Source organism: Antrostomus carolinensis, unplaced genomic scaffold (genome assembly GCF_000700745.2).
Source record: "Antrostomus carolinensis isolate BGI_N321 unplaced genomic scaffold, ASM70074v2 scaffold1029, whole genome shotgun sequence".
In the NCBI taxonomy this organism is placed as follows: domain Eukaryota; kingdom Metazoa; phylum Chordata; class Aves; order Caprimulgiformes; family Caprimulgidae; genus Antrostomus; species Antrostomus carolinensis.
In genome coordinates this window covers 1-21,980 of record NW_010340427.1, presented here as the reverse complement: position 1 = coordinate 21,980, position 21,980 = coordinate 1, and the positions used below count along the sequence as shown (strand labels likewise).

Genomic DNA, 21,980 nt, shown 5'->3' with positions numbered 1-21,980 from the left:
TGCTGAAATGAATAATTATTTCTAAATAAGAATACAACTTGATTCCTGCTTCAAGTTATCAAAGGAAAAAGCTGTACTTACTACTTCTGAACAGAATTTGTTAGTGTTTTAAGTGAGAAATGCATGAAACTTCTTAATTCTTTTGTGTTTGATTTGAAGAAAGGCAGAAGTAATATACTTTCCTGAAATAAATCTTCTGAGAATGGTGAAAGCCCAGCTAAGTTTATTAATGCACACGTTAAGTGGATAACAGTTTGCAAAGTTTATGTGAAGACTCTTTTGATATTCTGATAACCTTTGTAAATATGGTTGTAGGTTACAGAAAAACCCATTCACCTTTTGATATGAAAATTAGCAAATGATTGGAGTGTTTTGCTAGGTGGGAGTGCAATTTGAGTCTGCAAGCCAAGTAATAATACTTTCAGCATGTTGAAAATTTTTTCATTGATTAATCCTTTTTGCTGTTGTCTTAAAATTACAATTCACTTAGTCACCTTCATAATATGTAATTAATCTTAATTCATGTTGACTTGCAACACAGATTTTGAACTATTGTTGCTAGAAAAAGTTTGGCAACTTTAGGAAGTAGAAATGGGCTACTTCTTTGGCAGGAACCCCTTGCTGAAGGAAAAGCAGCATGCTGAACAAAAGTATCTGACAGTCTAACGAGGTCTCTGAGGGGCAATTTGGATTGTGCTGATCCCGTGCACAGCAAAACTGTTTCACACCCATGTGGAACTTTTAGGAAGTTTCAAGGAATATTTTCATTGCTAAGCTGAGGCAAGGTAATAAGTATGTGGTAATAGGCTGTAAAATGTGGTGCCATGGAAACTACTTTTGGTTTTAAGTTACTTCTGCTGTTGATTTGGGGGGGGGGAGAGGCTTGGGGGTGGCGAAGTCCATGGAAACTTTTCGTTCTTTTTAAAGTACCTGTTTTAAGGTAATGCAAACTTATTTGGGATTTAACTAAGTCAAATAATTACATGATTTTTTATTAATTAACTTTAATAATCCATGTGCTTATTTTTCAGTAAACCTGATATGTCTCGGTTGAGGCTGGCTGCAGGGAATGCTATTGTGAAGTTGGCACAAGAACCTTGTTACCATGAAATCATCACCTTAGAACAGTACCAGCTGTGTGCGCTAGCCATAAATGTAAGGAAATTAGGTGGGACTTGGGGGTTATCAGCAAATGTATGAGTATGTATGTTGTTTGCTCTGTATGTTGTGTATACTTCTGCTAATCTGATTTTATGAAAGATGTTCAACCTTGGCATAAATTTATTTTTCCACTGCATGACCCTGAAAACCGATTTTGGGTGAGAATTAGATCCATAGTACTAGGCTGCCCAGTGAGGGAATGCTGACTTAAAGTGGTGAAGTGTTAGAATATTAATAAATCAAGGAATTCAGAATTGATTTAAAGTAATAACCAAGCTGCATTATGATATTATTAGAAGTGGAAATGAGATGGTATAAAGTACGTTGGACTGTGGTGATAACAGTGACCTTGGTTTCTTGGTGCTTGGGTGGCATATATTTGGAACATAGAGGTCTGCAAAGATAGTTGGCATCCTCTAAATATTAGAAGAGAAAGAGTGAGATTCTTGGTATGTTGGAATTTTCATTTTAATTTCTGCCTGTGAGCCCAAAGTAGCAGAAAGAAAATAACTTTCAAATTCTAAGTAGAGATACAGAAATCCTCTATGTTCCTGTCTTGTAGACTTAAATTCTACATAAATTGATTACCACCCCAAGAGAAAGGTGATCATGGGGGGGACTCATGTTGGTGTTACTTGTGTAACTGCTGATATTTTCCTGAGTTTACAGAAATCAAGAAATTCTCTGGAAGGAATCCTTTCCAGAAGATATCTTTAGTAGTAATGATATTCCATTCTAGACCTTAATTCCAGTGACTGGCTAAAGCTTTAAAAGCTGCAACCCATTTTAAGTGTCAGAAGATTTGAAATTGGCATTTAATATACAAAGTATAGCTCCTGTGTAGAAACTGTTTATTTTCATATAGAGTATCTTTTTAAGTTCTTAAGTTGCTTGGAGTTGGGGAGAGTTAGGCTAGAAAAATCATTCCTATACCAAAGTAAGACAGTCTGTATTAGGCTTGTATATTGTTTTAACGATGTTTGTGTGGATTTTAAGATTCTGTGTTCCTGTGGAAAGGAACCCTTACACAGTACCCAAATGCTATGAAAAACAAGATAAATGGAACAAAACTTAAAATTGCTTAAGGAGATGAAATCCAGCAAAAATGCAGCAGAAGTTCAGTGGTAACAATGTGAAGGTCTTTACACCCAAAGTGAGGACTGATACTTTTCAGACTTCCTATTCCAAAAATTAATAGTAATGTTAGTCTTATGTCAAACTGAGTTTTAAAGATATTTATAATTTGGCACAGAATTAGTAGAGAGGAAAATAGCCACTTACTGTAGTGACAAATAAGATCTGTGTCTGTTACGGAAAGGGTACTCTAGCTGGATAATGTCATGCTGGACTAGCCTTGCCAATATAGTATTTGCATGTTCTGTTTTCTTCTGATCTCTGTGATGAACATCTGTTAATTTCTTCAGTCATTTCCCTCCTGTTGCAAATTTTTCTTTATTGCAAATGTTAACCTTGCAGTTCTTCTCTATCAGAATTTGCCTTCATTGTTTTGTCTCTCTTCTCAGTATGTTAGGTGCAAGCTCCTTGCCCTCCATTTCATCACTGTCTCTCACTTACTTTTTTTGTTTCTTCTTTTCTAGCTGTATCAGTCTTAACCGTTTGTCAGTATTGATAACAGATGCATTGTCACCTTTTTTTTTGTTATCTTAGGGTCTCAAGCTTACCTCTCGTTAATTTTTGAAAGGGAATTTTGAGAGATGAGATTTAAATGAGAAGAAAATAACAGGGTCATCAACATTTATAGACAAGTTAGTATCACATCTTACTATAGAATCATAGAATAGTTTGGGTTGAAAGGGAACTCTAAAGGTCATCTCATTCCAACCCCCTGGCTGAAGGGCAGGGACATCTACTAGATCAGGTTGCTCAAAACCCCATCCAACCTGACCTGGAACACTTCCAATGATGTGGCATCCACAACTTCTCTGGGCAACCTCTGCCAGTGTTCTACTGCTTTTGTAAAAAAAGCTTCTTCCTATGTCCAGTCTAAACCTACCTTCTTTCAGTTTAAAACCATTGCCCCTTGTCCTGTCACTACAGGCCCTGGTAAAATGTCTTTCTCCATCTTTCTTATAGGCCCCCTTTATATACTGAAAGGCTGCAATAAGGTCTCCCCAGAACCTTCTCTTCTCCAGGCTGAACAACCCCAACTCTCTCAGCCTGTCTTCATAAGAGGGGTATTCCATCCCTCTGACCACTTTTTGTGGCCCTTCTCTGGACCTGCTCCTGGTCCATGTCTGTCTTGTAATGGGGACCCCAGAGCTGAACTCAGTACTCCAGGTGGGGGTTTCATGAGAGCAGAGTAGAAGGGCAGTATCGCCTCCCTCGACCTGCTGGCCACGCTTCTTTTGATGCAACCCAGGATGTAATTGGCTTTCTGGGCTGTGAGTGCGTGTAGCCAGCTCATGTCCAGCTTTTCATCCACCAGTACCCCCAAGTCCTTCTCTGCAGGGCTGCTTTCAATCTCTTCGGCCCCCATTCTGTATTGATACTGGAGACTGCCCTATCCCAGGTGCAGGGTCTTGCACTTGGCCTTGTTGGACTTTGAGGTTCACATGGGCCCACTCTTCAAGCCTGTCAAGGTCCCTCTGAATGGTATGCTGTCCCTCTAGTGTAGCGGCTGCACCACAGACCTGCCGAGGGGTATACTCAATCCTGCTATCTGTGTCATTAATAAATATCCTGAACAGTAACAGTCCCAGTATTGACCCCTGAGGGGCACCACTTGTAACTGATCTCCATTTGGACATTGAGCTTTTGACCGCAGTTCTTTGGACACAGCCATCCAGCCAATTTCTCATCCATCAAATAGTCCATCTATGAAACCCATATCTCGCCAATTTAGACACAAGAATGTTGTGTCAGACTGTCAAAAGCCTTACAGAACTTGGAAGTAGATGACATCAGTTGCTCTTCCCTTATCCACCTATGCAGTCATTCCATTGTAAAAGGCTGCTAGATCAGTGAGGTATGGTTTGTCCTTTGTGAAGCCATGTTGGCTGTCTGTAATCCCCTCACTGTGAATATCCATACATGTTAACGTAGCTTCCAGAAGAATCTGTTCCACGAGAGTATTACTTTTGTCACTTTTTCTTCTCATTTATTGATACTTCTTTGCCTTTTGTGACTTTCTTATTCCCCAGGATTTAGATTGCAAGCTCTGTTGGGATAGGAATTCTGTCTTTACTTTTCTTTGCAGCTCCTAATGGATTTTGAATACTTATTTATAACTTCTCCAGATCTTCTTGAGGTCTTCTGCACTTTCCTTTCTCTTGGCCAGGCTATTGAGTTCAGGTCCTGTAATGGTTTCAGTGACTTTTGCACTTATGAGTGGTATTGTATTACTCTCTTATGCAAATCACCTGTATATTTGTTTTTGAGATAATTACATGTGTACATATACATACATATATGTTTATGCTTGGAATGCTTAGCATTGGAATCCATTTCTTGATTACTCCATAAGTTTATTCATTCTTAACACTATCAAGTCTGGCCACAAATTAGGACGTTCAAGTGATGTCAAAGCCAACTGTAGTATTACATAATTTAATGTACAGCAGTTTTGGGTTTGTGTTTTTTTTTCAAGTGGGCGGATAAGGAAGCAGATTAAACAAAAGGAAAAGCTGATTTTTTTAACATCTGCAATGGTTGCGTGGGTTCTGTTGTGGTTCTGTGCTGGCTATTTTTTCTCTGAGACTGCCATTTTGTAATGTGGAATGATTAGAACACAGAATATGTAATTAAATGTTGTTGCTAATTGCTCTATTAAGGTTGCAATGGTGAACAGAGACTTTGTGATGATTAAATGCGTGTAGTTTTGGTCACTTTAAGTTACGCATGTATTCAGCCCGACCTGTAAGCGCACCAGCAGTTAAGTTCTTTGATCTGCAGAACAAAATTTGATGTCAGCAGAGCTTCATGTTGAAATAGAGTAGCAAATAGTTGAGCATAGTGCTAGGTACTTAAGTGTTTAACAGGCTTTAAGACCAGATTTAAGATCTAATAAGCTTTACTGTTGAAAATGAAATTTTAATTGTATTTAAAATAAATCTTTTAGGTTGTGTAAATTTTGTTTGTTAAATTCCAAAGCTTTTTAATTTTCCTTTGTCAACTCTGAGAGTGTTTTAATTGTTTAAGCAAATCTTTGTCCATTTTCAAGAATCAGAGTTGTGTCTGAGGGGTACATGCTGCTTTGCAAATGTATATTTTTTTAAAAGTACTTTTAAATGGTGAACTTCTGATGAACTGGCATTAAATTCAGAGAAGTAGATATGTAAAATTGGGCTAATGTATGGGTTTTATTTGTATGCTTTAAAAAATGTAGAACTTGGTTGAGTTTGGTTCCCTTTCTTGTCAGTGAACGAGTATAACTTAGCTGAATTTAAGGTTATTCTCGATATTAAAATATAAAGAAATAAAAATCCTCTAACTTGTGCCACACAGCACCATCAGTAACAATGAACTATGCCTTCCTTTGTCCTCTGAGTCAAGGAGGACGTGCTTCCTTGTCAATATACCAAGTAGGCATAGGTCTCTCTTAAGCTTTTCAAGGATTTAGCCTCAGATGATGTTACTGAGCAGGAAAAGAAAACTGTATCTTAGCCTTCTGCTGGGGGGTGGGTTTGCTATAAAGATGTAGTAGATCTTGAGTAAGTCTCAGAGTTTGAGTTTGTGGTCTTGGGTTGCTTCAGCACTGGCTACACAGGTATTTCAGGGTTTCAGTCCATAGAGGAAGACTATGGCTTGAAGAACAGAAGGGAAAATGGGGCTTGATTGATTTCTTTTGGATTTAGTTCTTGGGTGGGGGGAGAGAGAGGCTTGTTTTATCTCGTGCATGATCTCTTTCGATGCCACTTGTGAATTTAGCAGAGTTGGTGTAACCAGTGGCTAGGTTTAGTCTCTGTACTTCCTGTTGTCCCATAGTGGGAAACCCTCTCAAATTCTTTCTGATTTAAAATCTGTCATTTGACTAAAATAGCTGTTTATTCCTGTTTATGTTTTTTCTTTGTATTCAGAGATAACAGATCTTTCCTCTTGACGTTTTTTTGGCAGGTTAAATATGCCAAGCTGTTTTGGTGGCCTTGTTTGCCTTACACTTCTCTGTGCTGCTTCTTGTAACTGTTTTCCACACCTACTTCTGTTCACCTTCCTTGGCCTATGTTACTAAATGGTTTGTGGTATATTGAATGGTGTCTTAAAGCATGTAGGTTATTTTCATACAGAATATTTTACAGTTCATATCTTTTCTGGAAATATGTTGCTTAATAAATTGTAGAAGTACTTTTGCCACCTTTGTATTATTTTACTTTGTGCTCTTAGGCAGCTATTAGAGAAGGATTATTCTCTTCTGTGGTCAGTCATAGTTCATAGGTTTTCACAGTATAATGGAAATGCTTGGCACTTTCTTCAGTGTCTGACCTTTATCTTATCTGGTCATTCTGATGATTTTTTTTCGGTTTCTAATATTAACGACCTGATGAAAATTTGTGAAATCACAGTGGTAAAATCAACACGGTGGTTACTGGTGGCTAAACACTGTTTCAGTGCAGATCTCTAAGTTTGGCTCCACAAAGTAAGTGGTCCTATTGTAAACAATTTAGTTAACTCCATGCCTCAATACTACGCTAATATAGGCCTTGGGTCCTGAGTGTGTTATCTTCCTGTATAGTTTCTGAACCATAATTCTTCTCCTGATCTTAAGGGAAGCTGCAACTGATCAATTAAATTGCTATGTATTGACATCAAAAAAACATTCTTACAATTGCTGTGTTTCTGTGGCTGCAATGTCTGAAATTGATTTTGGCATATTTACCTGGACTTCCATGTTTTATTTCACAGTCGGTATTACTTTTAGAAAAGCTTACTGTTACCTTTTTTGTTTTTGCTTTTTTTTTTTAATAGGATGAATGTTACCAAGTGAGACAAATATTTGCTCAGAAACTTCACAAAGGCCTTTCTAGACTACGGCTGCCACTAGAATATATGGCTATTTGTGCACTTTGTGCAAAAGATCCAGTGAAAGAGAGAAGAGCTCATGCTAGGCAGTGTCTTGTGAAGAACATAAATGTCAGAAGGGAATATCTGAAGCAACATGCAGCAGTTAGTGGTAAGAGAATAGAAGTCGCTTTTTGGTACAAGTGCTATAGTTAAGTGTAAATGTGAGTAGACTGTGAAAATATTGATGGTTTTCTGTTTTATACATAGAATGGCTGTAACTTTCACTTTGAGGTATCTAATGAAAACTGAAAATAAAGTCCAGATTTTATTTTTATTTTTTTAATAGGCATTTCTGAGATCTTTGTTTTGTTAAAAGCTGTACAAATGCTTATGTCTAAGTATATTGGAAGTGAAGTAGTTTTCCAAGGCAGTTATGTGTACTGTTTGAACTTCATGGTTAATTATGTTGTAAGTGAACCGACAATGATTGATTTTACTTCAGTAATTAATAATATGCAACCTTAATGGTATAAATGCTGTACTAAACTGACTGTCTTTGCACTGTTATATTGAGTAGCTTCTCATCTTGTCTTCTGCTGGCAAAGGGCTGTATTTGTAGGCACTTCAGGATGAGTTTCTGTAATTCTTTCTTCCCAGTGGCAGCAGTCTGTTTGTGGGAGTGCTTTGCAAGTTATTATGGACTAATGTTAACTATTTTTCTTTTATAAAATCAGTACTTTTTCCTTTTGACTTACTCAAAGCTACACACATACAGTATGACAACACTGGTATATGGTCATAGGAAAGACTAGACTGTATGAAGAACTATGGGCATCTTGAATAAGAGTTTTTGAAAGTTTTTTTTCTGTGAAAGATTACAGAGGCCTGTGTAAAATGAAGGGGATTTTTTCATCTCATTTTAGGATAGACTAGACCTTTTTTGTGAATCTGATCTCACAGATGCTGTCAGATAACTGATTTCCTCTGCATTTATGAATCACAGACTTTATATTAGCCATGTCAGTCTTTGTGTGCATGGTTTCCTTAGATAAGAGAATAAGTCTCCAGAGAATAATTTTGTGTATTGTTTATTACACTTAAAAAATAAAAAGCAGTGCTTTTCTCCCTCCTCGATAACATGTAAAAAAGAAAAATCCATTGAGCAAATTCCTTTAAGTCATCCTAAGACTATTCCTCTTGAAAGCTGAAAAATCTTTTTAGTTAGGAGGAAAGTATAAAAATCCTCATATGATTAAAAGTAATTGCTGATTTCCTCACTGTATTAAGATAATGCTGCAAAATTAATATTAAAAAATCAGTGGAAGAAATGAAGAGGAGCCTAGGTGTGTGTGATTCTTTTCATCCAGTAGGACCTCGAAGTGTGCTTGACTTTCTTTTCTTGCTGAAAGATACACCTTGAGTGATGACATTGATCTGATACGTATTGTAATCAATCAGGAATCTGGATTACATATGGATTGCAGGATTTTGGGAGGATGCAGTAACTCAGAGTCCTCATGACAATGGTACCTCCTTTGAAAAGCTTCCACAAAAAAATAGAGCTGAGCATCTGCATCTTTGATTAATGCAGCTATCTTTCTGAATCTATAAATGTGTGATTTTTCTGATATATTTTTTCTTGAAAACTAGCTACAGATGAGGAGGATATCTTTCTGATATTTTGGGATTTCATCATTTGTTGAAAAGATGGTAAACTTCTGTGTATGTTGCCTAAGGAAAACTCCCTAAGGACTGGTACCAGACAGTACAATACCTCTTTTCTCCAGACTGACCTTTTATAGCCTGGCAGGAATTACTTTCAAGCCTCTTAAATTCTCTAAATGCTATTCAAGGTGGAAGCCACTCAAGAAGAGACTGACTTTGATTGTGTGTCTGTAACTAGTTTCACCTGGGTAGAGGCTTGTGTCTTGCATAGGAATCTTTGCTTTCTAAGGCTGGGCTTTTAATTGCAAGTCAGGAAGTGGAAAAATTACAACAGTAAAGATTTTTTTTTTTTTTTTTTAATGAGTTTCTTTCCTAAGTGCTCATAAAGGCCTATTATGAGGGGGTTTGGTGCATTTTAGTTTCAAGTGCTGGTAGTTCATGTCTATAAAGCCTCCCCACCTTTCAGTTGTGTCCGTCCTCATTAGAGATGAGGACAGAATGTGTCTTTTTGCCATGATGGGTTAAATATAATATGTGTCAGTATTTATCCTTCTCCTGTTTTGTCTGGATCAGGTTCACTTTGTTTTCCAGACCCAAATGGAATTATTAGTATAGTTTTGTTAGAAATTGTACAAGATGGGAAATTAATGAAACACTGCGTTCAAGAGTTCTTGATAAGCACTCTATTGAAGCTGCTAATTAATGCCAATAATAGCAGATTGGTTTGCCTGGGACATGTCTAAGGCAAGACAATTTTGCTAGTGTCCTGAAATAATAATTATGTTCTTTTTCTTCCCTGCCACATCTTTATTTTTTTTATTTAGTTGAGCAAACAGCTGGTGGATAATATGCAGGACAGTGCTTGAAGAAGTGAAGGATGTTTGTAAAGTTAATAGTGAAAAGTCAATTGAAACACGTTAAAAACTGCTTTGCAAAGTACACTGGATTTCAAGTACTTAAATATAACTTGAAATAGAAAGAAATTGGGTGATTTTATTGTTTCTTTCAAACCTTATGATGGCTTACAGTATATGTAGTAGAGATACTACTCATGATAATTAACTGCATCAACTGCAAGGGCTGTCTAAAAGTGTATGCTTGGAACTTGGCAGCACTATATTCTGTGGGCTTGTCTTTTGAATGCTTTCCTTGCTATTATGAATGAATCAAACTATTTTATGTAGGCTATGCATTATCCCTACTTACGCAGACCTTTAAGAACAGGATAGATTAAGACTTGACTTGTGCATGGCAATTATTTAGTTGGTCTTGTGAAATCCACAATAATGATGTATTTTATTTGATGTGCACGTTATTTTCAAGCATATCTCATGTGAATACATCATTAGAGATACAAATGTCAATGTTCTAATGTATTTTAAAATAGTTTTCAGATATTATTATATATAACGATTTACAGATGTTTGGACTTCTTATTCATAACCCAATATGGGACAGTTAAAAGCTTATTGAAAGAAGATTTTCCAGACTTGGGTCATGTCTTTCATGACCACTCCCTAGCTCAACAATGTGATTTGATTTTTTTTTTTAATTTCTTTTTTTCCCCCAGAAGCAGAGCCAGGAATTTCCCTCATCCCTTCACATGTACATTCAAATGTTTATCCATAGGCATATTAATACTATGACTTTGCATTTGCCACATGCCCTTGAGATCAAATACTTGTACCATAGTAATATTCATAAAATACGAGCATGTTTTCCTTGCCTCTTGTCCTGCCTGTTTCACAGGGTACAGGTTTAATAACTGAGGTGTGCTGTGCATCCTCCAGTTCCTCTCAGTCATTATATTGAACAAAGCAGTGTGGATGTTTTCTGCAAGGTGCTTTTTGACTTTTGATGTACAGCTTGTCTTTTTGTTGTCCTTGCCCTGTGGGATATGACCTTTTTCAGTCTGATTTTTGTTATCAGTCTTTGAGGTGCTGAATTTCACTCTGCATAGTGTTGATTAGCTCAGGAGTTTCTTGGTTACCTTATGGAATTTGTGTTTTGTGATCATAACTCTTGAGAGGGTCTTTGGTAACAATCCCTATTTTTTGAATCCCCCAGGGAAATAGGCCATCTGACCGTCATGATGTAGGAAAGACTTTCTCCTGCAGTCCTTGCTTCAGACTGCTTACATGTCTCAGAGGATGCTAGAAAAAGTTTTGAATGCTTTGGATGTGATAGTTCAGTTGTGCTGCTCTGTTCTTGAGCCTTTCAAACTCAGTCCACTACTGCTGTTACAGCTTTCATGTTACCTCCTGTCTGTTCTTCAAACAGAGAGGATAGGCTGTGTGTTTGGCGAACGTTGTGGCAATTTGACTGCAAAGCCCCTGCAAAAAGCATTTCTTTCTGTTCTGCTGACAGGAAGGCTGTACACTGCAATGTCCAAAGAAAGAATAGTAGCTTATCCTGCAGATGTGCTGGTCTCTCATCTTGCAGTTAACATGGATTTTGTGATCTATCCTTGCTTCTGTTTTTCAGAGTCTTTCAGAATACAGGCTTTGAACCAAGGAAAGGATTGGGAGTAGGGGGTGACTGTAGCTGTATTCTCAAGGTAGCTAGAAAATATGCAGCCCTGAGTGAGATTCTTAAAATCTTAATTTTTGCATGAACGAAACATCTGCCTATCAGCCATGACTTGCAATATCGTAAAGAAATGATAGACCCATATGTTCCTATACTTTATCTTAATGTGTGCTGATCTTAAATTTTGCTCTTTCCTCTGTGGTAGAAAAGCATATTTCTTAATATGTAGTCTTCTGATGCATCTTTCTTCTGCTTTTCAGAGAAACTCTTGTCTCTTCTACCAGAGTATGTTGTTCCTTATACTATCCATCTTCTAGCTCATGACCCAGATTATGTCAAAGTCCAGGACATTGAGCAACTCAAGGACATCAAAGAGTAAGACTACTTTTAATAGTGTTATTTTTAGAGTTAAAACAATCTATCTAAGTGAAATTTTAATTTGTTGCAGTAACCTGATACACTGTCCAGTGCACATAGCAATGGCAGTTATTTCTGTAAAATATTGTGAGAAATATTATATACGCTTTTTTTAGTGCTCTGTGATATCTTAGAGGAACTTTCATCTTCTGCTCATCCTACTTTCATTTATTTTTTCTAAAGAATTAGTTTCACAGAGTTAGGCTGGTTCAAATTCATAATATTAGTAAAACCTAGAGTAAACCACATTCTCAAATGTGCTTTTTTAAAGAATTTCTTTTGCATTTTTTATTCATGATGACTGTTGCATTTCTCTTTCAGGTGTCTGTGGTTCATACTGGAAATACTGATGGCTAAAAATGAAAACAACAGTCATGCGTTTATCAGAAAAATGGTAGAAAATATCAAACAGACTAAGGATGCTCAAGGACCAGATGATCCAAAAATGAATGAAGTAGGTGATACTTTTTCATTGGAAATTGCATTTGCTTCTGGAAATGAGTTACTTCTTGTTTACACACCAACTTTAAAATGTCTTTGGAAAGAATTGCATGTGGGAGATGATACTTTGTGTACTGTAGTTTAGATGATGGTTATTTTCCTACGCTTCAGTAGATCTTGCAGATTTGCAAGGGAGTTGTAATAGTTTGCAGTCCTTCTGTTCCTGTGTCAGCAATATTATTAAACACTAACTTTAAATATATGTAAACTATAACTTTTACTGTTTAAATGATCCACTAAAGTGAAAGAGTAAGCTTAGTATAGGAAGAAGAATACATACATTAGATGTCTCCACTGTGTATTGTGTAGTGAATGTATTGAAGCCTCATCTTGTTTTTGAGAGTTTTGCATCACATAATATACAGATTTGTCACTTTTCTGCTTTTCTCACAGAGTTTTTTTTTTTTAAGCTTTGCCTTTAAAATGATGCCATGCGCTGTTCTTAAGTGTAGAAAAATCCTGAAAGCTAGCTCTCTGTGACTCCTGGGCCTACAGTGCTTTTGTCTTTTGCTCCTATGTTTTAGTACCCTGCAATTCACTGTTTAAGATGCAGGCTAATATTAAATGTTTAAGATGATTTTTTTAATACTGTGAGTTCTTGTAGTTCTGTTCTCAAAAGATGTCTTTTGTCAAGATTTGTGATGAACTTACAAAATGTCATTTGTTTGGTTTTTAAAATTTTATTATTTGCAGAAGCTATACACAGTCTGTGATGTAGCAATGAATATCATCATGTCAAAGAGTACAACATACAGTTTGGAATCCCCTAAAGACCCTGTACTTCCAGCCAGATATTTTACTCAACCTGACAAGGTATATTTTGGTGCTTAATTTTTTTTTTTTTAAATGTGTGTTTAAATCTTTGTTAGTTGTAATACAGGGGGGTTTTTTAATAGTTCTTGTAACTTCAGACTTCTCTCTATTATAAAGTAATAGAAAATGTGTGTATGTATATGTTTTCATAAATATTTATATATATGTACACACACAGATTCCTCCTATTGTTCAGGTTTAAAATTTCGAAAGCATAAATGACCTAGAGAAAATCTTTCAGTATTACCTCCAAAATCTATATATCTTGTTCATTGATTATTGCTCTGATTCCCTCCACCCCACACTTTCTTTACAGAATTTTAGTAACACCAAAAATTATCTTCCTCCGGAAATGAAGTCGTTTTTCACTCCTGGAAAGGTATGTATGGAGTGGAGGTTTTGGGGGTTCTCTTTAGTGTTGTGTTTCGTTTTTTAAAGAAAACTAAAATGTAATCAGTGAAACACTTCAAGTTTAAGAAAATGTGTTGTTTCTGTCCAAAGGACATATAAGCCAAAGGGTGAGAGAGAGGCAGAGGGAGAGAGGGAGGAAGTTAGAGGTCTGTGCTGGGTTGTGGTAATAGTAGGCAAAGCTTGTTGTCTATTTAAAAAGAGAGCGTCAAAAAAAACTCCCCAAAACCCCAAACAAACAAGCCATAATAGTGACATCTGTGGAAAACTCTAATATAAATTATGTTAAAAATCACCTAAGTTAAATCTTTTGCAAAGCTGAATACCGTTTTACAGTAGATAACTGACTATTCTATGGTTATATTCATTTGTTCTCTCTAAATATGCATTGTATTGAATGCTCATGTTCTTTCTTCACTAAAACTAAACCCAAATACTCTTTAGAATAATATCTAGTAAAGGAAAAGACAAAATGTGGTTTTCACCTGGATTAATGTGTCCCGTTCTAGATTACAGGAGAACATTCATTTGCTACCTTGCAAAAAAAATAAAAGTGCTGTATCTTCATTAGCCTTAACTTTGCTAATGAGGCATTAACTGTGAGCTAGAAACTTACCAATAGAGGAGGAGTGCAAATTAGGGAAAAATACAGCCATACAGGAGCATTTTTTCGATGAGAAGTTGAAAGCCAACATTTATTGATTGGAATATATAATCACTGTATTGCACATTTGAGTATTTGAACTCCATGGATTAGAGATTCACTTCTTACTGAAGATGCAGAAGTTTTTGAAAAGAAGCTGTCTTCCAATTTCTGATCAGTAGGCAATATTAACTTCTCTTATCCTGTTTTTTACATAAAACATTCTTGCTGGTTTGTCCCTAACTTAATACATTAAGTGTACTGTAACAATATTAAACAAGAAACATGGTTTATGCTATCATGAAAAACCACAGAATCATAGAATGTTTGAGGTTGGAAGGGATCTCTGGAGGTCATCTGGTCCAAGGCTACTGCTCTCTCAGACTTTCCTTGTATGAGAAGCGCTCCAGTCCCTTCTTCATGTCAGTGGCCCTTTGCTGAACTCTCGCCAGTAGCTCCATATCTGTCATATATCCTAATTCAAAATTAGTTTGAATCCTAAGTTAGCTTTTATATTATTTTAAGGTTCTAGCTCCAGGTACTGTAGCTGCTTTTTTGATGGTCTGAAATTTTCTGACAAGGAGCAGAGGTGTATTTGACCACCAAAAATTTTCAGTTGCTTCACCATCACGAGAGCAATGTGGAATGAGAGATGGTCTAGGGAGTCTTATTTTAGGAAATAGAAGACTAGTTTGAGTGGATGTTGCTGAGGTGGATATAAACAGGGAACAGTATCTGAGAGCAGCAAGGCTTTGAGTGTAGGTTGTGTGGTAAGGGAGGAGCTTTTCATGGAGGCCCTGCTAGTCCCTCCTTAGTCAGAAGTACAATCCAGTGTGAATTTGAACATCTCTGTGCTTTTGAGCTTTTTCTGTATCTGCTTATTGATTAACGTTAAGTTCTAAGCTAATAGGTGTAAATTCTTAAACTGGATTTTGTGCTCCAAGGTTTATTTTTGGAAAGGATATGCTGTTTTTCTTCTGCTCTGTGCAGAGTGAATCTTTGGTTTAAGTGTAAAATTCCCTCTGGCTGTAAAAGTATAACCAGCACATCCATGGTGCATATCTCTGCAAAAGGAACACTGAAAGCTGCTATGATGTGTGTGCTGAACTTTTCCTTAGCTGTCACTAACTTTAGACATAGCTAGAATCTTAATATTGAAATAGAAGATGAATCATCCTAGATAATGAGAAATGTGGGGAATGGTCTGTGATTAAACATTTTTGTACATGAGTCTTTGGCATAAAGGTGTAATCTTTTTAGAAGTAACTTAACTCTTTCATCTCCCTCAAAAGTTAGTATGAGCTGGAGCTGGAGTTATTTGGCATGTCTGAAAGATAATCCACATAAATTAATGACCTTTTCATAAGTTCACCGGTGTCTAGAAATTTTGGCACCTATTAAAAGCCTAATGTTTTTGAATCTGTGCATGAAGCATCAGAATCTTTCCTACAATGTTAGATTTTTGAGGCTCTCGTTCATTCATTCGCAGTTGAAACTAGTGTGATTTGCCATTCCAGCTAAGCCAGCTTAATGGCTTCTTTGCTGAAAGGGCTGCCCTATTGCTCTTTCTGTTTTGCCAGTACAGATGCTTATCTGATCCAAATGGTGGGCTGGTTCAGGCAGCTGGATCAGCAGAAAGCAAACTGCACAAAAAGTGCTGAAGTGGCTTACTGCAAGGTCAGGTGGTCACCCAGTACTACCAATGAGAACAGAATATACGGGTACAGAGAAGAATACCGTTTTTGGTGGCAGCTTTGTCAGCTTCCTTCTGGTGTCTGTTGTAATTTTCATGTTAAAATGTTTATAGCTTTGTGTTAAAATTAAGATACTGATTGCAGAAAGTGAAATCTATGAATATTTTAAGCATAGTACATTTTAACAATATCTAAACCTGTAGCTTAAAATAAAGGAAATATATTTTTGGTTTCAGCCCAAAGCAGCCAATGTTCTTGGAGCAGTTAATAAGCCTCTTTCGTCAGCAGGCAAGCAGTCTCAATCCAAATCTTCACGAATGGAAACTGTAAGCAATGCCAGCAGCAGTTCCAATCCAAGCTCTCCAGGAAGGATCAAAGGGAGGTTGGTAGACAACAAAGGAGCTTTGGTATTTCAAGTATTTGTAACGGAAACTTTGAATATTTCTGTAGTACTTTCTAAGTGAGAAATGGTAATCAATTATCTTATTTTGAAGTAAAGTTATAGTACTACATTGATATAACTGAAACCATGAATTTGGCTTTCTAACCCCAGAAATAAGTTTACTTAAAAAAGCCCAAAACAAAATGAAAGAATAAATTCACATCCAGAGTTGGGTGTAGGAGAGGAGAGCCTCATGTTTCATTTACTTGTGTGTATGTATATGTATATGTTTATATATATTTTATATATAAATTTATTTTATTTGTATATATATAAATGTATGTATACACTCCCCCCATGTGTATATATATGTGTATATGTATACATACATACATCTGCAGTTCCTAGGAAGCTTGTGGCCTGCTGTAATGTAAACAACATGTCAGACAGCGAGGTTGGGTAGGCCATTGTGATGATCTTGCATGACTTCCTCCTCTATAAATTTGTCCTCCATTTCACTGGACTTTGCAGATAAACATTTTTGGATTTTAGATTCCTTCTGTGATGGAGAGGGGAATGTACTGTAATGCTAGAGAAGTCTTCTTCTAGTTAGCTATCTTTAAAAATTATAGCTTATTTGGTGTAAATTTTTTAGTTTATTCATCAGTTACTGTATCTTATGTTAATTTTTCAACTGAAAGTCACAGAATCACAGAATTGCCTAGATTGGAAAAGATCATTTAAGATCGTCAGATCATTAACCTAATACTGACAAGTCCTCAACCACACCATGTCCCTAAGCACTATGTCTACATGACTCTTAAATACCTCCAGAGACATTTAGAGATTGCATAGCCCTCACTGTTCATCTTTTCTCATATTAATTCAAGACTGTGAGCAAAAGTTAGGTTTGGAAATAAGACATCTCATTTGGTACTTCTGTGACTATTTAATACATAATATTAATTTTAAAAGTAGTGAAATGTTTTAAAAGAAATACTTCTCAGCTGCATGGAAAGTCCACAGAAAAGTTTATTTCTTACAAGTCATTCAGGTTCGCACACAGAAATAAATTACTGATTAAAGACAGGTTGTAATCCAGATTCTTCTCTATATCCAGTGAAATGAATGAGACAAATACTGTTCTATATCCAGTTAATTTAACTGACCTGTTCTGTCATCTTAATGATCTCCCCGATTTACCTAAGTTAAACTGATTAGTGTTTTGAGTGGAATTATCAAAGAAGAAGAATAGTCCTTTAGAAGTGATGGTAATAATTCAATATGATGGCATTTCCAGTTCAATCTGACTGTAATATATACAGGCAAGCTTGCATCTGTTAAGATGATGGATAAAAACTGAGCTTGTGATTATGTCACAGTTATTAAATATTTTATACTTGTAGGAGTGAGAACGTCTTTCTCTTGTCTATGCAGTGCCCAGGCCAAGGAGTTAAGAGTTTGTGTATTTGAATACCATTTTTCATTTCAGTGCATAGCATGTTGCTTTTCACTGAAAAATGTGCACTCTTATTTAAAAGTGTTGCTTCTGCCTACCCTAGCGTAGATGAAATGAAATTACTTTTGTGTATTGGCTTTTGTATATTATGTGGGTCTCAGTGTTTTACATATGCAGGTGGTATTATTGTCCACATTTACATATGTAGAAACTGAAATAAAAATTAAATTGCTGCCCTAACAGAAAGCTGAGGGATGAACTGGTCTCTGAAGTTTAAATCTGCTGTTTCATTGCACTATAGGAAAGAAAGTACACATGCTTTAACTGGTCTGTGGGGATCTTTGGTGTATGGAAGTGTATATAAACACACAGATCTCTTGTAACTCAGTAAGGATCTTCTGTTTCAAAAAGCTGCTTATCTTTCCTAGTGAAAAAAGAAAATACAACTTGGCTTATGATTGTTACTTTTGTCCTGAGATTTAGATGTTCTGGCTTGTGATATGTGGTAGCTGTAGTAGCCAGAGTGAAAGGTTCTTTCTGCAGGGTTGTTCATGGTTTAGGAATAGATTTCTTATGAAGATTGATATTCTTAATATATTTTTTAACGATTGCCCACAGTATTATAATAATTAAGACAATAAATGTTTATTCATTCTAGACTTGACAGTACTGAAATGGACCACAGTGAAAATGAAGAATTCACACTGGCTCCGACCTTACCAGGGAAGAAAACGGACAAAAGGGACGACTCTGATCTTGTAAGGGTGAGCTGTTTGGTTGCATTGCAGATGTGTCATTTTAAGTCAGTAGGACTTTAAAATAAGAATTAATGTGGTGGTACCTGATATGAAAATGCAATGAAAAAGGGTTCAGTTTGTCATTTGTATGTACATTACATAACCTTTGCATCAAAGGTTCAGTTTTTCTTTTGGGCGTACGTTACATTACCTTTGCATTATACTAACAGCTCCTGTCATCTTTCAAGATCACCAGTTATGATCTGCAGGATATTGGTAACATTGACAGGGGTAGATTCTGCTAGACCTAGGTTGATGAGAATTATTCCACAATTCGTCTCGTTCTCAGGATTTGTTGATGAAGTGTTTGGGACATTGTTTTAAGTTCATAGCTTCCTTGGACTTCAGTTCTGCAATATACAGTAGAGATTTTTTTTGTATGTGTTCTTGGTGTCTACTTGAAATACAGCTTTGGAAGAATTAATTGGATTAGTTTGGGAATGATCAGCTATACTGGAGTTTTGGGAGAGCAGCTTAACCTGTCTGAAATTTCAGATTGCCTTCTGAGGCTGTAAAAGTCTGTATCATGTATGATTTCTTGCTTATAGCTAGCAAAGTGATAATACCTCATTACAGTGTTGATGCATGATAATTCTCACCTTTTTTTGTACTGTCCCATCACTCATGCTAAGGCATATTCTCCTTTTCCAGCCAGATGTGTTTTCCTTTCAACAGCTGTAAAGCAGAGCAACTGTTTGTTCTCTGGTTATCTAGAATACCAAAAGGGCATCATGATTTGACATTGGATTTAGAAGTTCAAGGAAGAGTTATCTGAATAACAATATGGATTCTGTTTTCTTGCATGCAACTTGTGCTGCAGTGAAGGCAGAAAAATGCTTGGTTCGGAATGTCAGGTATCGCAAGTAGAAGTTGCAGGATGATATTAAAGCTATGTGTAATACAGTCTTCAACAGGCTTGTAGGGCAGATTCAACTAGCTAACTGATACTTACAGACCAATACAATCCCATAGGAGTCTTGAATTAATGATTAACAAGCAAATTGCCTATGCTGTTAGATAAACAACCTGTTCTGGGAGAACATTGAACCCCTAGGAGTAGCAGAATGGTGTCATTGCTATGCTCTTTTACAGTGCCAGGATCATTCAGGAGAAATTCCATGTGTGTCTATCTCAGAGAGACATTTTAGTGAATGGCCACTAACCAAGGCTGGACAGTGGTAGGCCTTTGAAAGTGTATTTCTGTAGATGAGTAATGTTAAGGGTTCCTAATGAGGCTATAAATACTGATTTGGACTCTCACTCAGATGTAGTGCTTTGATATGTTAATGAAATTGTAAAGAGGCTAAATATTGTCTCAAGCAGTAGTTGCACTGGTATCGGAACACAGAAAAATAAACCACCAAAGAAAATTAGAATTGCACTGTAATTCTAAGAGCAGTTAAAATAATAATTTCAAATATAACTAGTAAATTTCAGTTCTTTGTGTAAATCTGTGAATTTTGTAGTATTTAATATATGCACAAAAAAGTAATAGTACAAACAAGATCAGATTTGTTACAATTGGATTTTATAGAATGCATTAAGGATGTCCTGTATTTGATCTCACTGTTGCTTTATTTTTTTTTTACTGTCTCTGAAATTCCTCTATTCTCCCATTGTTTCAGCCTGTTGTGTTTTTCTAGGTTGCTTGGGACATAAGCTATTGACTGGTAAAAATGTCCTGAATTTTTGCAAGTCTTGAAGTGCAAATAAATGTCTTATGCTGTGGTATCTTGTGGGAAAAGTAAACCAGCTTACAATTAAACCAGAAAAATTCTGAATCTCTTGTAAAAAAAAACAACCAAAAAACCCCCCAAAAAACACTTCTGATGCTTCCTGTATTGATGTGTCACTTCAGCTGTAAACCTTGAAAAGTCTGAGTCCAAATAGCTGCTGGCATGCAATTCCTGTTTAGAAGCATTAAGTTGAATTGGTAACTGACAAAACTAAGTGATAAAAGAAACACAGTTCAGTATTTTGAGTACTTTTGAGGTCATTTGTATTTGACTTTGAATATGTAAGCAAGCTGCTTAAGGTCACTGATTCAGAACTCATTTTTGATATTTTTGGAGCTGAGGAGAAGATTATAGTAAGCATTAACAGGGAAGCAGAATTTTAATTGGGGACCAGAAGATCCATATTTTAATGATGTCACTATTCAGGATATTTTTCCAAATTACATCGCAGAGTAAGATATTGGTTCTAAGGTTGTGGGACACTGAGGGAGAAACTTTACTTTGAAACTTGGCTGCAACTACTTATCTGGTAAAAGCAGCTGAATGACAGATGTGCACAATCATGGCAAAAGCAAATAAAATGGGGAATAACAAGGATGTCACTGATCAAGATCAACAGTCATGTCAATGAAGTCATGAACTAACAGGAGATGTCATCATTGTTCAAACATTTTTCTTATTTTCTTCTAGTGTATTTGTCCTTCAATTTCTTTTACTTTTTTCCCCAGATATCCTTTCTAGCTTTTCTTTCTGCTTTTCTTGACTAGGGTTTATGGCTAAAGTAGAGACGTAATTTGTAAACTGACTTCTATCTTATGTCACAAGGGAGATGTGAATGAAAAAAACCACATTCAATCTGGTTTTAAGTGGCATAGCAGTCACTATGTAGATTAAATTGCAATGTGGTAAATACTAATAAATGAGTGTTTGTATGTGTTGAAATACCATAGTGTTAGTTTGAAATAAACACTGATATGAAACTGTGAAATACTGTAAATATTTGAACTTACGGACCATTGCATGTTCCAAAATGATATAGTCATGGTCCCATGAAATGCTAGGTGGGTAATTTTTTTCCCCCCCCTCCCCCAGGGGTAGAAGTTGGTTGGGGCAATCCTTCTGGCCTTAATAGCTGCTTATTGAAATCTTTGCACTGTTTATAGCTCTTTACTGTGCACTGTACAGAACTAGAACATGGGAGGTGAAGAATCGTATAATCGTTTAGATTGGAAGATCCTTAAGATCATCAAGTCGAATCGTAAACCTAGCACTGCCAAGTCTACCACTAAACCATGTCCCTAAACACCACATCTACATGTCTTCTAGATACCTCCAGGGATGGTGACTCCACCACTTCCCTGGGCAGCCTGTTCCAATGCTTGACAACCCTTTCAGTGAATAAATTTTTCCTAATATCCAACCTAAACCTCCCCTGGCACAACTTGAGGTCATTTCTTCTTGTTATATTGCTTGTTACTTGGGAGAAGAGGCTGATGCCCACCTCCCTACATCCTCCTTTCAGGTAGTTGTAGAGAGCAACAAGGTCTCCCCTCAGCCTCCTTTCCTCCAGACTAAACAACCCCAGTTGCCTCAGCTGCTCTTTGTAAGAATTGTTCTCCAGACCCTTCACCAGCTTCATTGCTCTTCTCTGGACACACTCCAGCACCCTCAATGTCCTTCTTGTAGTGAGGGGCCCAAAACTGAACACAGCACTCAAGGTGCGGCCTCACCAGGGCTGAGTACAGGGGCACAATCACTTCCCTGGTCCTACTGGCCACACTTATTTCTGATACAGGCCAGGATGCCAATGGCCTTCT

The 21,980-nt window shown here is 36.6% G+C and overlaps 1 protein-coding gene across 1 annotated transcript in view; it reads left to right on the top strand.

Annotated features, from left to right (window-relative positions):
• The window catches only part of PDS5B (PDS5 cohesin associated factor B), a gene marked incomplete at both ends in the record, with an annotated part of 51,735 nt that extends 33,341 nt beyond the window's left edge, over positions 1-18,394 (top strand). Inside the window, 8 exons of the mRNA XM_010176125.1 lie at positions 1,032-1,155; positions 7,084-7,288; positions 11,574-11,688; positions 12,052-12,184; positions 12,925-13,044; positions 13,361-13,423; positions 16,026-16,171; positions 18,289-18,394. Coding sequence (XP_010174427.1) covers positions 1,032-1,155; positions 7,084-7,288; positions 11,574-11,688; positions 12,052-12,184; positions 12,925-13,044; positions 13,361-13,423; positions 16,026-16,171; positions 18,289-18,394 — 1,012 coding nt within the window. The remainder of the gene's footprint in view (positions 1-1,031; positions 1,156-7,083; positions 7,289-11,573; positions 11,689-12,051; positions 12,185-12,924; positions 13,045-13,360; positions 13,424-16,025; positions 16,172-18,288) is intronic.
• Positions 18,395-21,980: the final 3,586 nt, after the last annotated feature.